General features: G+C 39.4%; 1 protein-coding gene across 3 annotated transcripts in view; it reads left to right on the forward strand.

Annotated features, from left to right (window-relative positions):
* CADPS2 (calcium dependent secretion activator 2) overlaps positions 1 to 20,763 on the forward strand; it is a gene marked incomplete at its 5' end in the record, with an annotated part of 304,710 nt that overhangs the window by 47,920 nt on the left and 236,027 nt on the right. For all 3 annotated transcript variants that reach the window (XM_082042913.1, XM_082042914.1, XM_082042915.1), the window contains one exon: positions 20,584 to 20,697. In XM_082042913.1, coding sequence (XP_081899039.1) covers positions 20,584 to 20,697 — 114 coding nt within the window. The remainder of the gene's footprint in view (positions 1 to 20,583; positions 20,698 to 20,763) is intronic.

The following is a 20,763-nucleotide window of genomic DNA, read 5'->3' on the forward strand; positions in this document are numbered from 1 at the left end:
TTTGCCATCATGTCAAGTGATCGAGAAGCCCTATGTAAGGTTGGGTCTTCAGACCTAAGTCATTAGGGGGACTTTCCTTTAATTCCTTTGCAGTTTGAGTGTAAATCATCTTGAATAAAATAGACAGGAATATTCTAGAGTTAGGTTGCTGGATCCTGATGACTCAGTATTTAGCAGTCGAAGTAAGTCATACTTGTGAATAACTCAGCTAAGCATTTGACTCTTCTGAAACAACATCCCAATCCCTGCCACCCCAACCAACCACAACCCCTCTTGGAAGAAATAATAAGTCTTCCACAGCTATTTTCCCCATGCTTATGTTAAAGGATATAATTTGACAGTTAGGACATTACTTCTTACATATTCATAAAGTATTAGCTGGTGGTTTCAGACACATTTTGACGTTTGCTCCCCAGTGAGTTGGATCCGACTTAAATAGAAACAGGAGTTTCATCACATTTGGTTTTTTGTGTTTGTTTGTTTTTTCTTCTCTGAGCGATGCTGCAGGAATAACTTAACTGTGCTCGAATGTCTTAATCATTCTTTTTGCTTTTAGTCTTAGGTTTAGATTTCAGCATAATTAACTCTGAATTTCAGATATTTGTAAGGCATAGTTCTGGAGGATGACTGCAATCTGTAAGCTAAAAATCTTGTGCTCACACCCATAATTCCAAGATACTGTGACTATTCAAAGTTTTGAAAATCTTGTTAAACTACTTTCCATAGAGAAACATGATCTCAGAAATCCAGTTTCTGGTACAAGCAGGACAGATGAGATTGTATAATCAATGTATACACTTTAAGGGCCCTAGCACAGGATCGTCTATCTGTGGTACCTTGAATGTAACAACCATGTTTTCTGCTGTTGCCAGCACAGTTTGGAGATGAGGAACCTTTAAAGAATGCAAAGATATTTGCAAGGTAAGTTACCCAGAGAAACTTGGATGTGTGGAGGATCTCTCAAACAACTGAGTACTTCAGAGTGCTGCTACTGTTTTTTGGCTGTGCAAGTGTTCCTATATCTGCCAATTGCATGTGCAGAAAACACATTTAGTGATTTCCTGGTTTATCTTCCTCTTTTCTGCCTGGATATCTTCCAGTAGGTTTTTTTGAATAACTTTGCTATTGATATGTAGGGAAATCATGGACAATGGTCTGAAAAGCAATTTGCTGGCAGCTTTTGCAGAGGGATACAGAAGAAACAAATCCAGATTCTTCTGAGGGATGGAGAGCAAAAGGCTAAGACATAAAAGTCGCAAGTTGCAACAAAGGAAACTCCAGCCGGATATCAAGAAGAAAACCTGATGGTGAATGTGGTTAAGTACTGAAACAGATTACTCAGAGATTTTGTAAAATCTGTACCCCTGAAGGTGTGCGGACCTGGACCAGCCATGGCCCTGAGCACCGCAGTAGTTGTGATACAACAACTTGATTTCAGACCTTGCCTTAAATAAGACTTTGGAACAGTTGATCTCTACAGATCCCACCCATCCTACATTTTTCTGTGATTTTTGTGCATGAGCAAATGACAAATGGTGTGTACTTGCACATTATGCTTGATGCTTCCAATAAATTTTGGATTGATTTATTTGGGCATATGCATACCAACCGTATGATGTATTCAGACACGGACAGGAAAACAGATGTGTCTCAAAAGTGTGGGATGCACTGAGCTTTGGCGACATTGCCCAAAAATAAGAAACTGTTTGAAAAATCCTAGAAAGATGCATGCTTAGGTATACCAGTTAGGGAGGGATGGGACAAGCTTATTTTGTGACATGATTTAGAACCGTGAATGAAAGTGACTGTCAAAACAGAGAAGAAGCTGGACTGTAGTGATGCCATATGCCAATGCGCTCTTGTCACAGCTGAAGTAGCAGAGGTGTCACTGGTACTGTAAATAATGTTGGAAATAATGCTGTGCTGTGGGAAATAACACATGGTGACAGAGTTGACTTTTGATTATGTCAGAATACCATCCCTGGTTAATATCTGTCTCTTTTCTAGTGTATTAATCAGACATACGCAGTTGTTAACATATAACTTAATTGCTATGTATTTTCTTGAAATATAGCCTATTCGCTTGACTTGAAGTAATTGTAACCATATGGGAAGCTACTTGGGGGTTCTTTGTAAAAATATTCTTAAAGACTTGAGCAAAAGCTGTACCTCTGGAAGAGCTGAGTTGGATTGTTAATGGTTTTATTTGTTATTTCATTCTTTCCCCCCCCACACACTTTGTTTAGCAAAACATTTTCCTTATGAGGATGGAAAAAATAGGAGGAGTTGTAGAAGATTAAGGCAATAAAATGCATGTGGAAAACCCTTTTCAGTTTATTGTGTGCATATTACAAAATTTGTGATCAAATATTTGGACTTAGAGAAGAGAGAGGGATTATGACTTTTTAATTTTCATAACTCCTGTTAGACAGTGTATTTCCCGTATCACCTGGAACCACTCTACTCATGAATAGGAAAAAAATCCAAACAAAGCAAAACCAACAAAACAACTCCCATCCATAATCCTAAACTTCACAAATTTTCTGTTCTCCAGAGTTTTTGATATTTTTAACTAGATGAAAAGTGAAGATGTAATTTTTAGTTTAAACTTAAAACATTTTTTCTGGTATCAGCATTAGTGCCTGTGTATCTTTCAAGCGCTATATGAGGTGTAGTTTCTTACTTCTCTTCCTAGATTACTTAGATACCTAACTTTTATATATGTTAGGGTGGTAGCATTCTAAGGCAGTGAAATGACTCTTGGAACCATAACTTGTAATATGTTAATCAAACCCATCATACTGCAAATATTTGTCAGCATAGAAGTGAAGATAAATTGAGAAGAGTTCACTGGTTCCATTTCTACACATCATAAATTTGGGAATCAATTTCAGCAGGATGAAGTGTTCCCAGCATATTTTTAAGGAATGTTCAGGAATAACTCAAGTAGGCAGGAAACCACATCTCTGCTCACTTATCTGCAGCCTATGGTCCTCTGAGGGCTACTCTCTGATTGCTGTTGTACTTAGATAAGGTTTTTCTTAAGGCTTTTTCCTCCCTTTTTTCTTCCTTTTTGTGCTTGTCTATGAAAATCTGGCAAAGGACATTGCCACTTGGTACTTGGATCGCGTTGGGCTTTGTCCTGGCCTTGCAGCTGGCCAGTTTCAATGCCAAAACCCCTGAAGAACCTGGTACATCAGACTTCTGCTATTTGTTCATGACTAACCAATTTCATTTGTGTATGTCTGTTTTCCCCTCTGTATACTTCTTAACATTGTAAATAGTTCTAGTGTATGCAGAAACTAAGCACAATATGTCATCAGAAGTTATACTGTCTTGTGTTAGGATGTCAATAGTGAAGGGATTTCATCAAGTGTAAGAGCTGGTTGACAGAGTCCATTCTCTCCTTCATATCCTCAGACTAGTTGTTTTCAGAGTTGTTTACTGTGTACATAAAATCCAAGCAATTTAGTAACCAAGCAGCCACCAAACTGTATTTATAATGTTATTTTTCTAGACTATTCCCTCAATTGCCATTTCCTAAATAAATGGTTGTTGAATTCTAATAATATTTCTTACAACAAGATTTCCATAACTGCGTGTGCTGGTTTGACTGAAAATGGGTTGGAAACCTTTCTTTTCCATGGCTAGCACGCTCATTATTTAGACTTAGTTTAAGAACAAAAGATAACACCCCAGCACAGAGCTCATGTTTTTAATTGCTCTGGTCTGAGAGCCAAGGACGTTCTGAGAGCTCTGCCCACAGGTGTGAGGCATCGAGGAAGGGGGGCATGGATGGGGCAGAGCTTGACTGACATCCAGACTGATCAATAAGAGTATTCCATCCCATTGCCGTCATGCTCCATATTTAAGGAGTCAGGCTCTTCTACTCTCTCTTTGGGGCGCAGCTGGGAAGTTCGGTTGGGACGTTTAGCCCAGCCTTTTGCCATTTTGCAGAGCCCTCTGGGCTTTTCTGCCTTTTTCTTTTTTTCTCTCTTTTGGATCAGCCGTTCAGGACTGGGGTATCGCTTCCTGGGACTGGCTGCTTAGTGTGGATGGATTTCGTGGGGAATTGCCTTGAGTATCTTTTATTTCTATTATATATATAGATATATTTACTAGTAATGTATTAGTATTTTGTTATTTTATTAAACTGTGTTTATCTCAATACAAGTTTGTCCCTTCCCTTGTGATTTCTCTCCCCTATTATGGGGGGGATGAGGGAGGGAGTGAGCAGTTATCATGGTTGTATTGCTAGCCCAGGTTAAACCACCACACTGTGTTGTACATTGTCTATTTTAATTAGCTACCTCCTAATCAGAAATATAAGACTTCTACAGTATGTATTTAATCTTGATGTTTTCTTTCCTCTGCACTGAATTTAACAAATACACGTATCCCCTTTCAAACCTTAATGAACAATCTGTGACAAGCTAATTAGGGATATTTATAACAGTTGTAGACTTAGTAATATATTTATCTGAAAAAATTATTAGATTCTTTGAATAAAGAAATTATCTTATACGAGTTAAAATTTGGAGGTGGTAAAAATGGAATTCATTTATTATTGTGTCCTTCCCTTCCAGAAGAAACCCTGGCACTGGTTTAAGTGATTTAATCTCTAACAAACATTAGAGAAGAGGAAATGAATGTGATCACTTGTTGGCTGATTCCTGGGTTGAGCTGAGGGTCAGCAGAATATTGTTGCTGTAGAGTGATTTCCACATTTGGGTTACTTCATCAAGTCAAAGAATAGTTGTTCCTTCTCCCCGAATGCTGTGCCAAGTGACAGCCTACTGAACTTGGCTCAAACTTGGCTCCCTTACTTGGATCTCTCTCTCTCCCTGCACCACCCGCCCTGCAGCCGATGCTGTTGCCTTTTCCTGCTGCTCTCTTGTTTTGTTTTATCAAGCCTGATTCCACAGTGTGCCCTGAGAATTATTGCAGTCTAAATCAATAGTGTAAGACTATCAAGTTTTCTGTCGCTGCTCTTCCCAGCCCATTCCCGCAGGTGTGCTGCTCTTTCACTTCCTAGCAGGGAAGCGTGGACTGTTGATAAAAGAAAGGAATATGGAGGTTTCACAGGCATGGGCTCTTCTGGCAAAAACTCATAAATCCCACCATGAGTATAAAAAATAACATATTTTTAGAAAATAATCATAGGTAAATCTTCAGATTCACATGTTTTTGTAGTGAAAGTACTTGTGTTTAAAGTAACTTTTTGCCTAACCTGATTATTTGCATTGTTACATTGGAGAATGTCTTGAGGCCTTTGTTCTTCATTACTTGATGTATGGAGGCTGTACAGAAAGAGGATGGAAATAAACATACTTGCTGTATGCTGTGCAGAGTCAGAATGAAGACCTTAGAGGAAACATTACCAGTGGATCCTCTTTGTTATATTGCAAATTAAAAAAAAAAAAAAAAAAAAAAAAATCTTTCCTGGGGAATGAGTTTTAGTAGCTGCTTGTATTTGTTGTTGAGTTGAATATATGTGTATGGAGTAAACAAATCTGTAGTATTATACCATACAAGCTCATTGTTTGTTGTGATTCATTTGGTTTACTCGTTGAAGAGAGAGCAAGTTCTCAATACATCCAGCATGGTACAGAGTCATGTTTCAGCTAGCAGACAGCCAGCTTTTGTTTTCAATATTCTATCCTGTTTAGTATTCAGAGCAGAGAGGAGAACGTGATGTAAGGGAATTGGTTTGCTGTTTTACTGACTGACTCAGCCATTTAACTCTGTTCCCTCAAGGCATCAAAGACTACAATAATGGAAATACATTTCACCAATAACTTTCTATGGAAATAAGTACAACTTAATAACTTCTTAAATTAGTGCTAAGATTATTGCACAGTGGAGAACACCTTAATTAAACTCGTCTTTTTTTTTTCTTTCCTCTAAGTCTATATTACCGATACTGAAATCTTTTGCAAATCTAACCTCTGATTTATAATGGGAGATGAGATTATTATTTTTTTTTAAGTTGAAACTTTAATGGAAAGGTGATTACTTCCAGTCCTGTTTCATGTGGGGAAGCAGAATTTTGCTATGACTTTATTCTTTTTTTTTTTTTTTTTTTTTAACTAGGATAAGTGATAAGGTTATGACCAGACTTCTCTGGACTTTTATGCTCTATTTTCACATAATTAAATTTCTCTCAGTGCTTTGTATTGTGCATTGCAATGTGTCTGATGGTCCCTGTTGCTCTCACAGAATGGCTGTACGGGAAATGAGTTACTGGGATACAATGGTAAAGGACATGAACTTTTTAGTTAAACATTGTTTTGGAAATGTAGTGAAATATCCTCACGCAAGAATATTAGGGACCTAAACCCCAAAGTTTCTCTATTAATTGATTTATAAAAATGCATCTGTGTAAAACTGGTGATATGACTGAGTTATATCTTAACTGTCTACCTTTTTTCATGGAAAAAGAAAGGAGCAGGTATTTGCAGTGGTGAATAATACTGTCTTTGGAAGACAATAGTACTGTGCTCATTAGGTAGAATTTGAAATAATAACTCAAGTGTAAGTAACCTGTGTTGAATGTAGGAAAAGTTGTATCACAGGGATCATAGGGATTATTCCTCTCTGAAGCATCTGTGAGGACGAAGATATATAAGCAGAAAATCGATTTATGAAAGCTGAAATACTGCAAAATTTTGAAAACTGTACAAAAATGAGGAAGACAAATATACAGTGTGGGTTATGATTGGAAATAAATCATTGAAGATCTTGATGAAAACTATTCTGCTGACATAAGTGCATAGCTTATACAGTTTACGTAGGGTGGACTTAGACATCTACAGGGAGATGTTGTTGTAGTTTCTGCTTGGATCTTGAGGTATGTAGCTTCAAATGTTAAAGGTACATTTTTATTCATGAGGGTGGGGAGTGGTTGTTCTTCAGGGTCGTCTTCTGCCTTCCTGCTGAGAGCATGCCTGGCAGAAGAGGAGGAGGAGAGATGAGATGGGGAGCAGCATGCTAGGAGCTCTGTGGTCACCAAAGCTGGAGACAGGAGTAAGAAAGGAAGGGAGAGCAGATGTGGAGGCCCCAGGTTATTGCTACAACTAGGAAAATTTTTAGGGCAGTGGGGGGAAATGAAGGGGATGTTGGGGAGCAGTAGGGCCAGGCTGGCCCTTGAGGAGAGGCAAGGTGGTGTACTGGTGGGGGCCAGAGTCGGAATCAGGTCTGGAGGGAGTGTTCAAGTCAGCTTCCATCTGGTGGTCCCCTGGGAGGGCCATGGTGATGAGGGAGGTCCAAGGCCAAACCAAGGAGTCATGTAAGTGGGAGAGGATCATGCTGAGGATCAGGGAGGCAGGAGATGGGACACTGACAAGTGCCACAGAGCCACCATGGGGGACACAGGTGGGTGAGGTGCTCCTAAGGCAGGAGGGTCAGGACTGCCCTGCTGCCCTTTTCCACCACAGCTCTTTGCCACAAAGAGGCCAATCCCTGACTCATCCAGCACATTGTACCACAGAGGTGACAAAAACAGGTATTTTACTCTGAAATGTTAACATACTAATACTGTCTGTTATTCAAGTCATGCAGGGTGTGAACATGTGCTGGAGACCAAACTAAAGCTCAGCAGTTACAGGAATTATGATGGTCTGAATTGTGCATATCAGGTTGCAGAAGAGCTTGTTGGGAACCAAGGAGCATCCGTGTTGGGTTGCTTTATACAGCATTTTCACAACAGAAGACAGAATTAACACACAGGAGTGAAATTTATAGATGATAATTAGTAGGTTGTGTGATAGCAAACACTGTGAGTTCATTTCAAATGGTTAAGAAGAGGGAAATATTTACTTAAGTAAAAAAAAGGAAACAGAATCTAGACTCTTCCTTATGAAAGAAAACAAAACAAAACAACCAATGTTTTCTTTTAATGTAGGAAGCTGCTTCTTCCCTCCAAGAAAAGAACAGGAACATGGATGAGATGGGAAAAAGATGCTCATAAACAGAAGTAAATTCTAAAAGGCTTGGATGATATGAATATATACCAAGCAGAGGAAATCACAGAGCATAGCAAAAGGCAGCACTAGAAATAAGATCAAAATGTAGCAAAAAAAAGAAAAAGTTCTGAGTCACAATCAGGAAAAGCCTGTCAATAAAATCTGTTACCTACTGCTGTAATTTCCCAGTTTAATGATAATGAGGATCCCATTGCTTAGAACCTCTAAACTAGAATGGACAGTCATTTATTTGTGATATTCCGGGGGATTTTTTTTTAGTACTTCTCCTTTTATGGGAATTTTAATCAAGTGTTTTCTTGTGGCTCTTAGTTATATAAAGATTGCTTAGGGAAATATAACTTCAGATAGAATTAGTATTCCAATCTCTTGGGCCTCTCAAGAAATGTGTGAAGTCTGACAGATTTATTTAGAATGTGAAAAGTGTACATTTGGACTTATATAGTATATTTTCCTTCTACATTTGAATGTTATAGCTTACAGTTGTGATAAGCTAATTTTTCCCAAAAGGTGAGTGAATTTGCACTAATTTGTGAATTTATCTGTTAATAAAGATGCTGCAGAAAAAAAAAGTCGACAGATGTTTGAGTGTTGTGTGTAAACTTTTCACAGACTAAAATAACACTTCAACAAAAGAGACAACTGTAGTCATGTATAGTGTATGTATGTATAACCAACATGAGATTGTGCAATGCTTGAACTGTGTGTCAGATATATGGGAGTCAATATGACCAAGTATGTAAATATGGATGGTATGTCTATTTATTTTGCTATGGAAAGGATGAATTGAGTCTGGTGAACATAGACATCTGACAAAACATGTTTGATTGTAATATGCTCCAGGATCGTGTGTTGTCTCTGCCTCTCTTTTGGAAGGCCTTTTTTTTTTCAGTGTAAGAATTTAAAGCTAAATGGAGTACTGCTTAAAGCTGCAATCAGATGTCATTATAAAATCTGTATTGCTCAACCGGTAGTTTCAGCTGAATAAATTAAGCCCTGAGAACTTTCTGTAAACTGACCAGAAGGACTGTGGTGATGTAGTCTGACTTCCTAATTATGTGCATTTAAAAATGCATCCTGTTGTTCCTTTTTTCAAATCCTTTCTTTCTGTTAGAACATTTGGTTCAGAAAGATGTTCCTTTGTGCTTAAGTCTTCAAATGATGGAGAGTCTCCTACATATCTTGATAAGCAAATCTGGTGTGGATTTTTTTTTTTTCTTTAAGAATTTTAATTTGAGTGCATTAGATGGACTGCTGATGTTGAGTAATGCTGTAGCCATCACATCTCTTGGATGTAAGGAGAACAAGATTTGTTGGGGAAAATTAATACCTTCTATTAGACTGGTCTGTGTGATTAGGGGAGGGAGTTTTAGGCACGCGAGATAGTCAAGTTTCAGATAGAAGCATAAAATTTCAGAGTGAACTGCTAGCTGGGGCTAATTTCTCTTCATTGAACTATGGTAATAAATCACATTGTGTTACAGAATAGATAGTTGTGGAAAGTGTACATGAGTACTGAGGGGGCCATGATAAAGCTTTTACCTACTTGGACGTGTCATTGGTAGAATTTTATAATGCAAAACACAAAACCAAACTTTCATGGGTTTGTGAGTACTGCAATGCTCCAGGTTTATGAAAATTATTTCCCAGAGAGCTCTGAGAGATGGGGCTGGGAGGTCAGAGATGGAGCACTTCAATGAGAAGAGCTCTCTTTGCTGTTAAGGAAATGTTTGTGCGAGTTGGTTGCCATGTGCAGTTGCTTAGTTTCATCCCTGTGGTTTTCGTGAGATCATCTGCTGTGCTGGTTCAAAATCGTATTATGTGCTGAGAAATAAATATATTCAGGGATTTGAATGTGTCTGTCACAGAGGATGTTTATTGTGATGGCTATGCAAATGGCTGTATTTATTGCTCAGATAGTGTGTAGATGTTGTTTGTGATAAACAGATTCCTGAGGCTTGTCAAAAAGTAGGAGATGGAAGTGTTGGAAGGTGCGCCTTGAGGGGCTGGGGAACAATTTCAAAGTAGAAGTTTCTCCCTCTACAGGTTTCCAAGGTAGGAAAGTATGTGAAAAATGTAAGGCTACAAGATGAGATGAGGTGCTACCTCATTCAAAGGTTAGCTCATTCAAAGCTGCGGTCTCTTTCACAAAGTGGTGTCCTTGACAGACAAAACTGAAGGTCACTTGGGTTAGCACAGTATTTTTTTGCCTTTTTTTTTCCTATGGCTCTTTCAGCATCCTAGTTCTAGCATATCATAGCTAAATTGGGTTGTGTGTGGTCGTGTGTAAAGTAAGTGTGCCTGTATGACGTGAAGGTGTAACTGTTAATGACCTTACAGGCCAGGCTTTACCTCTGTTTCTGTAGATTCTTCTGTTTGTTAATTGGATCAGAAAAACAGCCCCTATACTGGATAGGGGAGAATGGGGTTTGTATTTAGTGTATAGCATTTTTGTCCATGTAATCTGCAGTACATTTCTCTTCCATAAACTTGTCTAGTCTCCAAAGCAGATTTTTGGTACCTAGAATGTGCTTTGGCACGGTGTTGATACATGTCTGCTATCCACTAATCTTGTTAAATTTTTTTGACATTAATTTGCTAGTTGGAGTTGAAGGCATGGAATTAATGACATAGTTTTTAAATGTGAATTTATTGCCCTTAACCTGAGGAGTGATTCAGTGGTGTGGACTGTCTGCTCCTTTCTACTTCTGTGGAAGCCAGAATACTTTAGTTCAAAATAACTGTCTGTGCTGCAATTATGTATCGACAATTTTCTTTCCAGTCTTCATAAAAAAGTGATATTTTCTTATTTCTGTTGGGATGATGAGCTGAGGGAAGGTACAGGTTGGCTGACCAAAAGATGCCGATATACAAGTATAGTAATCAAACATAGATGGGCTTGGAAAATAGAACTGAATGAAGCCTCGGCACATTCTCAGTCGACATCAAACTGAGAGGAGCACTTGACAGCAGAAAGACAGGACAACTACTCAGGGTTCTCCTGACTTCCTGGACAAATGAGCCAACAGAAATCTCCAGACATTCAGCACAGGTGAAAGCCAAGTCACACTTCCAGGCCAGAGCCCCATGCGTCTGTACAGGTGAGGGGCTGACTGGCTGGATCTTCTGCAGCAAAGAACCTTGAGATCCTGATGGAGAGCAAATAGGCTATGAGGTGGGGGAATAAGGGCTGGCTGTGTGTTCAGCTGTATTAGCAGGAGTGCAGCTAGCAGGTCAAGAGAAGCATCTGTTTAACATTGGTGTGGCTAAATCTAGAAGACTCTGCTCATTTTGAGTGTCCCAGTAGGAGAACGGTATCAACAAACTGAAAGAAGTCCATCAGGGTCCTCTCAGATTCTTAGGGAGGTGGAAGACATGATACACAAGGAGAAGTGGAAAGGTCTGGGTTGATTTAGTCTGGATAAGGTTAAGAGATTAATTGCTGTCTTGTAGTCCTTAAGGGGGACAGGGCTATAGAGAGGATGGAGCCAGACTCTTTGGAGGTGGACAAGAAAAGAATAGGAAGGAATAGTCACAAGCCACAACACAAGAACTTCTGACTAGGTATTAAGGGGCAAGGCACGAACTTCAGGGACAGCATTGGAGCAGGTTACACAGAGAATCTGCAGTATCTTCATCGTTGGAGATACGTGAAGCTTGTCTGGACAAGGTCTGGAACAGTACAATGTATCTTCAAAGCTAGCCTTGCTTTGAGAAGTAAGTTTGACTAGCTGAATTGTAGAGGTCCAATCCATCTGTTTAACAGCCCTCATAGAGAAGGTAGATGGAGTATGGACACAATTCTGCTTATTAATGAAACTAGGTAATTTTTTGTGGAAAATATTTTGTAAAATTACCTAGCTTGGTGAAATAATTTTTTTAACCATTATCAGAATCCAGAATAACATGGATACTTTGTTCTGGTTTTTATTCCAGCTTTTATTGTTGCCCTTTCTGTTCTTGGAATTTAAGCCAAACTAGTCTTGAAACATGTTGCCACAGAATGTGATGGGCATATAATTTGTATTTGTCAAGTGCCAAACAGAAATTACATTATCTTAGTTTTGCTTGTGTTTCCATCACTGAGAAGAAGAATTTGGGTTTCTTTTTAACTCCATTTTTCAGAGAAGGGAAAATCTTGTTATCTGTGAAACCTCTACACATTTTTTTTCTTTGAACTGATAGAAAGTGAGAAGTGCATGCAGAAGTTACATGTGTGGGGAAAAAGCTGGCATTTGCACAACGAAGGAAGGGTTATATGATCATAGTGTCTCCTTACAAAGTGGACTAAAATGGAACATTAATGTCAACCTTGGAAAGATGAGAGTAGGTTGGAGCAACATGTAATTTGCTGATGCTTGTGTTAGTTCAAGCAGCTCTGCTCTAGCCTCCTGAGCTACACTAAGAGGTCTTTGCTGGCAAAATGTCCTGGTGTAAGGCTGTTGACAAACAAAGCTCTTCAGTGCAATGCTTTTGAGGTATGAAAAAGCTGTTACTGGTAGCTTAATTTATATGTGGAGAAGTTTCGCAAAATGAGAAAGCTGGTTTCTTGGAGCAGACAGTTCTTCTGACAGGCAGTTTTGAGAGTGCACTGTTGACATGGGGTGGAGAAGATGTAGATGTAGATGCAGAAGAAGAAAACAGGAAGTGACGAAAATCCATTTAGTCCAGCACAGGTTGACCTGCTGACATACGTCGCAAGTCAGAGCTCTGCATCGATCTACATGTTAACAGCAGCTATTTCTATAACTTTCCTCAGTTTTGGTTTCTGGAAAGGCGCTGGTAGCTGAGGTTCCCACCACGGGTGAAACTCACTGTGTGCATTTCTGGTAGGCATAATTTTCGTGGTCACCTGCACGAGCCATCATCAGCTGTCCTGGCTGGAAGCTTTGCTTGTGTAGCTTTCAGACATGACCAGTCTCCTTGTGGCTCCGGCAACCCCAAGGAAGTGAAGCCGCAGCGCCAGTGTGTACTCGGTGAGGGAGGTGGCCCCAAACAGCAGTGGCACAAGGGACAGCAAAACAGAGCTGGCCAAGCTGCAGCATGTCGATGCAGCTGCTCAAGACTGAGAGGAGATCTGTGAAGTCGGCCGCACAGAAGAAACAAACACAATAATATAAACCTGCCTGATGATTGTCAACTAGATTCAACAGCAAATCTCAGGTAGTAGGAGTAGGTACAAAGAAAATGATTCAGCTGCACTGACAAGCTCATCTCAGAGGAGATAGCTTTTATTGGGGTGTGATATTTACTGCATTTAGGACAAACATGTAGCAGATGCTTTCCTAGTGTGGCATAGTCTGTAGAAGTTTGACATTATTTTTCAACAATAAAGAAATCTACCACTGATATGAGGAGTTAAATTCCTCTGCATTTTTTAATATGTTTTCATTCTTTTGTCCAAAAATGAGGGAAGTCTGATTTATTCCTCCCTCTCCCCCCACCCCCGCCTCATTTGTTTATCTTCATTATCAAAATACCATCTTTTATTTTCCTCTCAGGTGGCCGATCTGACCTTTTTGGAAGCTGTCTTCAGTTCTATATTTTGGCAGTCAGTGTGATACACTTGAATACCTTCACATAAATCAGACTTTGCCTTTGTTCACTAACTGATTTTTTTGTCTCCCATCCCCTCTATTCCCTGAAGAAAACCAACACTGAAACCCTCTGTTCCTTGTGAAATGTTTTACAATCCTGTCCAAAATCTTGAATATGCTGCCCTGGACAATGAAAATATTTAAAGTTTCAGACTTAGTGGTACATAAAATATTTCTAACTTGCAATGAAATACCCTGTAAGTGGAATTGAACGACCAGTACATTATTGGTAGTGTTTCTGCTTTTTAAACAAGTGGCAGACCAAAAAAAGGTAAATGCCATGTTTTTCTTATTTGATTATAAAGAATGGGAAATTCGTGTGATAAATGTATTAGCTGATTTTGGAAATCTAATATTTGATTCTATGAGGCACTGAATTGTTGCACAATGAGTATGTACATAGGATAGTCTGTGCTGAGTGACAGCAAACAGAATCCTTGCAGACACTGTTTTGCTTGGAATAATTTCAGCTTTAAGAAAACCAAAGAACAGCTAAGGTTGCTAAGTGACAGCAAAATATTTATCTGTTATTTAGAAAATCAAACCGGTTTATGCAATGAATAGTAAAGGACAGCATATATTGTGTGCCACCCACATGCTGTATAGGCCCATTATTGTACAGGATGAAGATCTGCATAATACAGCACAGTAACCACAGATATCACCCTATCTTAGTACTGAGATTCTCTAATGCTATTTATTTAGTCATCTTCCTCAGAAGAAAATCTCTCGAGTAATTCACTACAAATGAACACTCTCCATCTCTGCTCTGAAACACAAGTAATATTGTTTGTGTAGGCAGATATTCCAGGATCCAGAGGAGGCAAGGTGTTGGAGAAGGAGGGGAAATGGAGTGAGAATCACTGTTTATAACTGGATATTTGCATTGCAGGCTTATTCTCATCACCAAGGTGAGATGAAGCTCATTAACAGCCAATGATGTGGCAGGGGCATTTTGTTTCTCTGAAATGAGAGGATGATGATGGGTTCAGCCTAAGGCTCTGAGCCCTGTCCTGGGCTCTCGCAGAGGAAGCGTGCATGTGGCTTTCCAGAGTGCAGCCCCGTGGATAAAGCCCTCCCCATCACCATAAGTGGGAAGCTGGGGTTACAGCAGTGTGAGACAGTGATGAAGACTTGGGTGGCTCTTGAGTCTTGCTCAGCAGTAGCGTGAGAGTTGTTCCAAGTGTCATTAGATGCTGTCCTGCTGTTTCTAAGGCTCATCTGGGAAGAGGGAATCCCACTATGATGGGTTGACGCTGCAGAGGAGGCATAACAAGAGGGTTGCTGAGCTCAACATCTTTGAGCGTGATACTGCAGTTGGAGGATTTGGGAAGATGGGGAGACCAGGGAGATGTCAGTAATATTGGCACTTAACCAGCTACCTTTCAAGGCAGAGTGGGATCGCATGAAACAAAATCTAAAAAAACTACTATCAAAAACATGTAAAGTGCATACATGCTTCTTTTGTAGGCATGTGGAGCTTAGGTTGAAAACTTGGTTTGATGTGCAAGTGGACCTGTTAAATGTGTAGGGCCTTGGACACACGGTCTATTTGAATTGCTAGGAAATTATTAGTAGTTTAATTTTTATTGTCCTGGAAGTTATGTGTTAAATTGAGCATCACTGTAAATGCATTGGCCTGTTGTATTGTCGAGGTTTGGTTCTGTCTGAATGTATGGGCAAGTGACAGGCATTATCCTATAGTGAAACTCAATTTATAACACCAGGCAGTCCTTGGCATAATTTCTACTCCTTTTTCCTTTTTTTTTTTTTTTTTTTCTTGCCAAGGAGCCTGGCAGGTCAAGAAGTAAAATTCTGTTCAAAGAAGCGTGTGAGAAATTGGATGGAAAAGGATCGATTTGTGCCTTCATTTCTGTTCATTCAGGAGATGCAAGTTTTTATCTCTTGACTGAAATGGGAGAGACAGCTGTTTGAGGGAACGCTCACTAGTTTATTTCTTTTCCCACTCTGCTCTCAAAGTAAAGTTTTGGCTAAAGGTGTACAAAAGCAGCTGGTGCTGTGGAAGGCATTGGACAAAATGGCACAGCATTGAAATAACAGAGCGTCTTATTTTTAGGAAGTGTTCAGGAACTTAAGTAACGTTTGGTGCTACAGTTCATATACATTGCAGGTGAGAATATGGGAAGTGGCTCTTTAGTTGGCTCATCCCTACCCATTTCTTGTTGTAGTCTACATAAATATTTTGTCTAGCTCTCTCTATAATTGCAGTCATCACCTATCTCCTGCTTCTTCCTAAAATACCCATATGGTCTGCGAAAGGGTAACTTCACACTGTAGTGTGGGAGTAGAGAAGCGGCAACGCCGTTGCTTGTGTTAAGGTCAGGGGCTCATTGATACTCACACAGGTCTCAGGTCTGAGTGTGAAGACATGCAACCTGCAGTTATTTCTTTGCTATATTTCTAAAATTACCACAAGGTGGCAATGGTTCAGAATGTTACTCCCCCAGTGCCAGCTCTTTGGCTCACTGCACTTGCGGGACGCAGGGTCAGGACGGGCTGTGGTCACCAGCCGGCACCCGCCATGCTCTGGGGCATGGGGGGAGATGCCAACACGTCAGTCACTTTTTAAATTTATTCAGTTTAAAGGCCGAAGTTGCATAGGGGACAGTTGTGCTGTGAGTTCTGTCTTTGCCAGCTGCTGTGGCTGCAGATGTTCAGGGCAGTAGTGAGCTGGTCTGGGGACTTAGCAGTGAGAAGCAGGTGAGAACACTCTCAGTCTAGCCTCTAACTCTGTGAAGCCAGGGTTTTGTTTTTTCCTTCTTTCTTTCAAAGAGAAAATACACAGTATTACTGTTACAAATACATACATGCTTCATTTTACCTTCAAAATGTTGGAGTTGATTATTTAATGAAGTAAAAACGGTGACATTGGAACAGCTCTCTAAACTGCCAGATGTGTTTGGAATACAGCTCCTCATTAAAGTAAGAATTTAAACTCTGTAAAATTCATTTGGTGAAATTGTTTAATGGTATGAGTGGAGCTGAGACTGAAATGTCTCACTTTAGAATGGAAAAAGCAAATCTTTAAATTAGTGCTCAAAGAGGAATATATTTGGATATATAAGACCTCTTTGAAATATTAAATGCAAGGTGGGAAATTTTTTTAATAGTTAACTACTTGAGGCTCTTTTGATAACTTTGTATTACTCTGTAAGTTATCAGAAGTTAAATTGCTACTGCGACTTGAAAAAAGTTATTCTTACTTTAATTAGCTCTTTGAGAAGTTTATTTTCTCTTAAATACGTTTTAATTCTTTGATAGTCTACTAAGGCTCACAAATGTAAAGTAAAAAATCAATTTGATCTTTTCTGAAAGGCACAGGGAGGGAAGAGAAATTTTTATCTGTTTTGTGGCTGAAATGAAGAAGAAGTAAATTTGAGGACAGTTAACTTTGTTTTCCCTCCAAGTTGTCTTTGTTCATCTTCAGTCATTCTGCAGAATACAATCTAACCTGATATTCTGAGTTGCTGGAATTTAGTTATACATTCTCCCATGAAGCAGCAGTAGTTATTTATGAAGTATCACACAGAATTATGACAATAGAATTTATACCACTGAGAATGCGAAATCCAAATAAGCAATACAAAACTGAAGCAGGATGATGGAAAGCAACAGAACCAGTGAGGCTTTGCTGTACGCTTCAGGTGATATTGAGGGTTTGGCTTTCATTTGGAGGTGCATGTAGTAATGTCACTTTTTATTTTAATTTTGCTGTTCACAGTTCTTTCTATTAGAATTAAAATGTGGACACAGAGACACTGACAGTAAAGATGCAAAGAAGTCGTGAGGGACTGAAAACGAAGGGCTGGTGTGTTGTATAGAGGAAGAGAGGGAAGAGCACGAGCAGCGGAGGGGCAATCCTGCTGCCAAAGGGTTTTCAGCTCCTTTATGTGAACTCCTACCAGGGAGAATCTGGCCAGGCTTACTGCCTGTAATTTGAAGTGTTTCATTTGGGATTCTGGTTATGCATGATGTCCTCAACTCTTGTTCCTTGTAAACCAAGACAGACAACTTCAAAGGTAGCCCAGACTTGGGCAGGTTGAGCTGTTTGACAGTGTCCAATAGTTAATGTCCTGTACAGACGCCTGTTTCTCTCCATTTGCTATTATGGCATTCTAATGCAATTAGACTTACCTTTTTTTCTCCACATTTCTTAGCTACTACTTTTGCTGTTAGTTTTGCTTTGCTTATTTTTTTAAAGGCATTTGGTTGCAAACTGAAGAGTGGTAATGAATCTATCAAAATGACCAACATAAAGAGAAGTAAAAGATGAATGAGAATTCACTGTACCCTCAATATTCTGACAAATTAAAAAAAAAAAACCAACAACCAAACAAACAACAAAACAGAGAAACTGCATGCTACAGCAGACTACTATAAATTATTATGTATCTTGGCAGTTAACACTACTGTGTCTTTATGTATGACAAACTTTTCATGTTTTCCATTGGAATTATTATTTTTGTTTTTAGTTTTGCAGGAGAACTTTATTGGCTTACACATCCAGATTTCGCACTAAAACGTAATTTAAGAAATGTACAGTAATCCTAAAATGCCACTCAGCTCTTAGAATTACTACCTAAAACAGTGAATATGGAAGCCATATATAAATATTTTAAAGGCATTTCTGTTTGCTGAACTATGATAGTTAGAAATGAGGAAGTCAGAATTAAATTTATATTTCATTGCCTTATTCATAATGTTTTTGTTTGATATGCGGGTAATAGACAAGCAAATCACCTAAGGAATGAATTCTGCAAGCATGAAAACACATTTCCATAATTGCCTTGGCAGGAAGCCCGCGTGTTCCGTGGCAGAGCTGTGAATATTCCATGGGATGAAGGAGCTGCTTGCTTAGCAGTGGCGCACCGTCTGCGGGAGCACTCGGCTTTTTTAGGTCCCCTACAGGAACAAGCGTGTGCTGGAAAAAAACCTTAAACCATCCTTAATGATTTGCATTTTCCAATATCTCAACTTGTGCAATATCTTCAGAAAATGAAAAGAAGAATAAGGGGAATTGAATAAAGGGAAAGACCTGTCCTGCATATCTGGGAATGAAGTTTGATTTCTGTTAGAATCGGCTAACCTTTGTGGTGCAGATTCTGCACCAGGAATGGGTTTCTGGCAGACAGGTGTATAGGTGCCATTTTTGGTGTATGTGCAGACGTAATACAAATACTTCTCCCACTGATTTTGACCCAGCAGTGGTACAAGCTGGCAAAGTGTCTGCATTGGGCTGCTGCTCTCAAGAGCTCATGCAGGAAACTCTCCCAAGTCACAGCAACCTCTGATGAAGTTTGCTTGTCTCAATAGGAGACCTTTTCTTCTGTCGGGGTTTCCTGAGGCTTGTTCTGTATTGCTAATTGTTTTGTTACTGAGAGCAACAGAATTATCATGTATTTTTAACTAGATGTGATTTTTTTTTCAAAGGCATAGTTCTTTGGTTTTTCATTGCTACTCCCTACATTTCACCTTTTTTTCAGAGGATTTCTGATATCAAGTATTTAGATGACATTTATACTATTGTTTCCTGTGAAAACAGAACAGCTTTCCGGTTTGTATTCAATTTGGAGAGAGTTTTGCAGTAAATTGCTACATCTTTCATAGAAACACTTGACTTGGCAAACTCCATGTAGGATGGAAATCCTCCCTTCGACTGTCCAAGGTAGCCACATTATCAGGGTAGCAGTAATTTTGCTATTCTTGGAACAGTCTTGTAGCTTAAATGGCTTCGAAGTCTCAACACTAGAGACCTAAAAGCCTAAGGTCACCGTACTTTCTGTAGATACCAAAAAAGTTCTGTAAGAAATGATGATGTGATTGGGGTAATGCTATTTGTTGCAGGATAGCCCTTACAAGTGTAACTTTCTGCCCTCTGGAAAAATGTTTTCAGTGTCTGGCTATACATTTATTTGTTTGTTTATTTTTAACTAAGCAAAATACGGGAAGGATGAAAAACCTTCTCAATCAGTTGTGTTTGAATTTTTGTAATGTTAAATTTCAAGTTCAGAAATACTCACTGGAATAAAGGCTTTACATTAGTTTTAAAGTTCTGGGAAAGCAAAACATCTATTTTAAACTGTTGCTTTGTTATATTAGTGTGTTAGTGGCAGTCTCCTTTGATGTCACGTTCTAACTTCTCACAGATTTGATAAGGGGAAATATCATACTAAATATTTCAAGAGTTGATAGGAACCTTGGCAAAAGGCCTGTGTTTGGATCCCTGGAGAGCTTTCAGATTTTGCCTTTTCCCATTACATTAAGTTCTGATAAAAATCGGTTGATGAGAAATTTTAATCATGTAATGTTCTCTGCTAGGAGTCTGTTTTCAAAATGCATTCAGTTTTGATATGAAATCCACCAAATGTAATTTGGTATCAGTCTTGGAGCCTTGTGTCTGCTGTTCGCTGAGATTAGCTGTTTCAAGTCATTTATAGTGGTATAATATCAGTGTTGAGAAGTCCATTTTCTTCATAGGGAGCATGTTTCATCCATTTTCTTCACAGCGAGCATGCTTATTAAAACATGCCAATGGTAGTGCCTAGATTACTGCAAAAATGGAGGCATCTCAGTTGTTTTTCACATGTGAAGTCTGGAAAAAATTGGAATATTTGAGGACTGGAGCTAAGAGCTAACTTTTTTTAGCTGCTGCCATGGGGAGGGTCAGCCATTTAATTCAGGGTGTGCATATAACATATTGCTCAGAGGCAGTATCTGTGCAGACTTACCTGTAGCATCGCAAGGACACAGGGAAGGAGTAGAGGTTGAGTTGCATGCCGAACGTGTGCATGACGTGCCGTGGCGACCTGCCTTGCCCAGGTGGGACTCTAAGAGCTGCGGCTCTCCAGCTGCCAGCCGGCCTGGGAGCCTCTGCCTTTTCTTCCCTGTTCACATCTTCCAAGAGTGTGTAGTGCTGCATATTTTTACTGCAAGACTAACTCTATTTATTACTGTTCTCTCCCCTCTCTTTTTTTCTTGCATAGCTCAATAAGCAGCAGCTGCAGATACTGAAGGAGCGTTTCCAGGCCTTTTTGAATGGGGAGACGCAAATCGTAGCAGATGAAGCATTTTGCAATGCTGTGCGAAGTTACTACGAGGTAAGTTATGTGCTTTGTTTTCCTTATTGTTTGAAAAGTTCATGGGATCTCTTTTAATGCAGGTAG

Source organism: Streptopelia decaocto (genome assembly GCF_964273445.1).
Source record: "Streptopelia decaocto genome assembly, chromosome: 1".
Lineage (NCBI taxonomy): Eukaryota > Metazoa > Chordata > Aves > Columbiformes > Columbidae > Streptopelia > Streptopelia decaocto.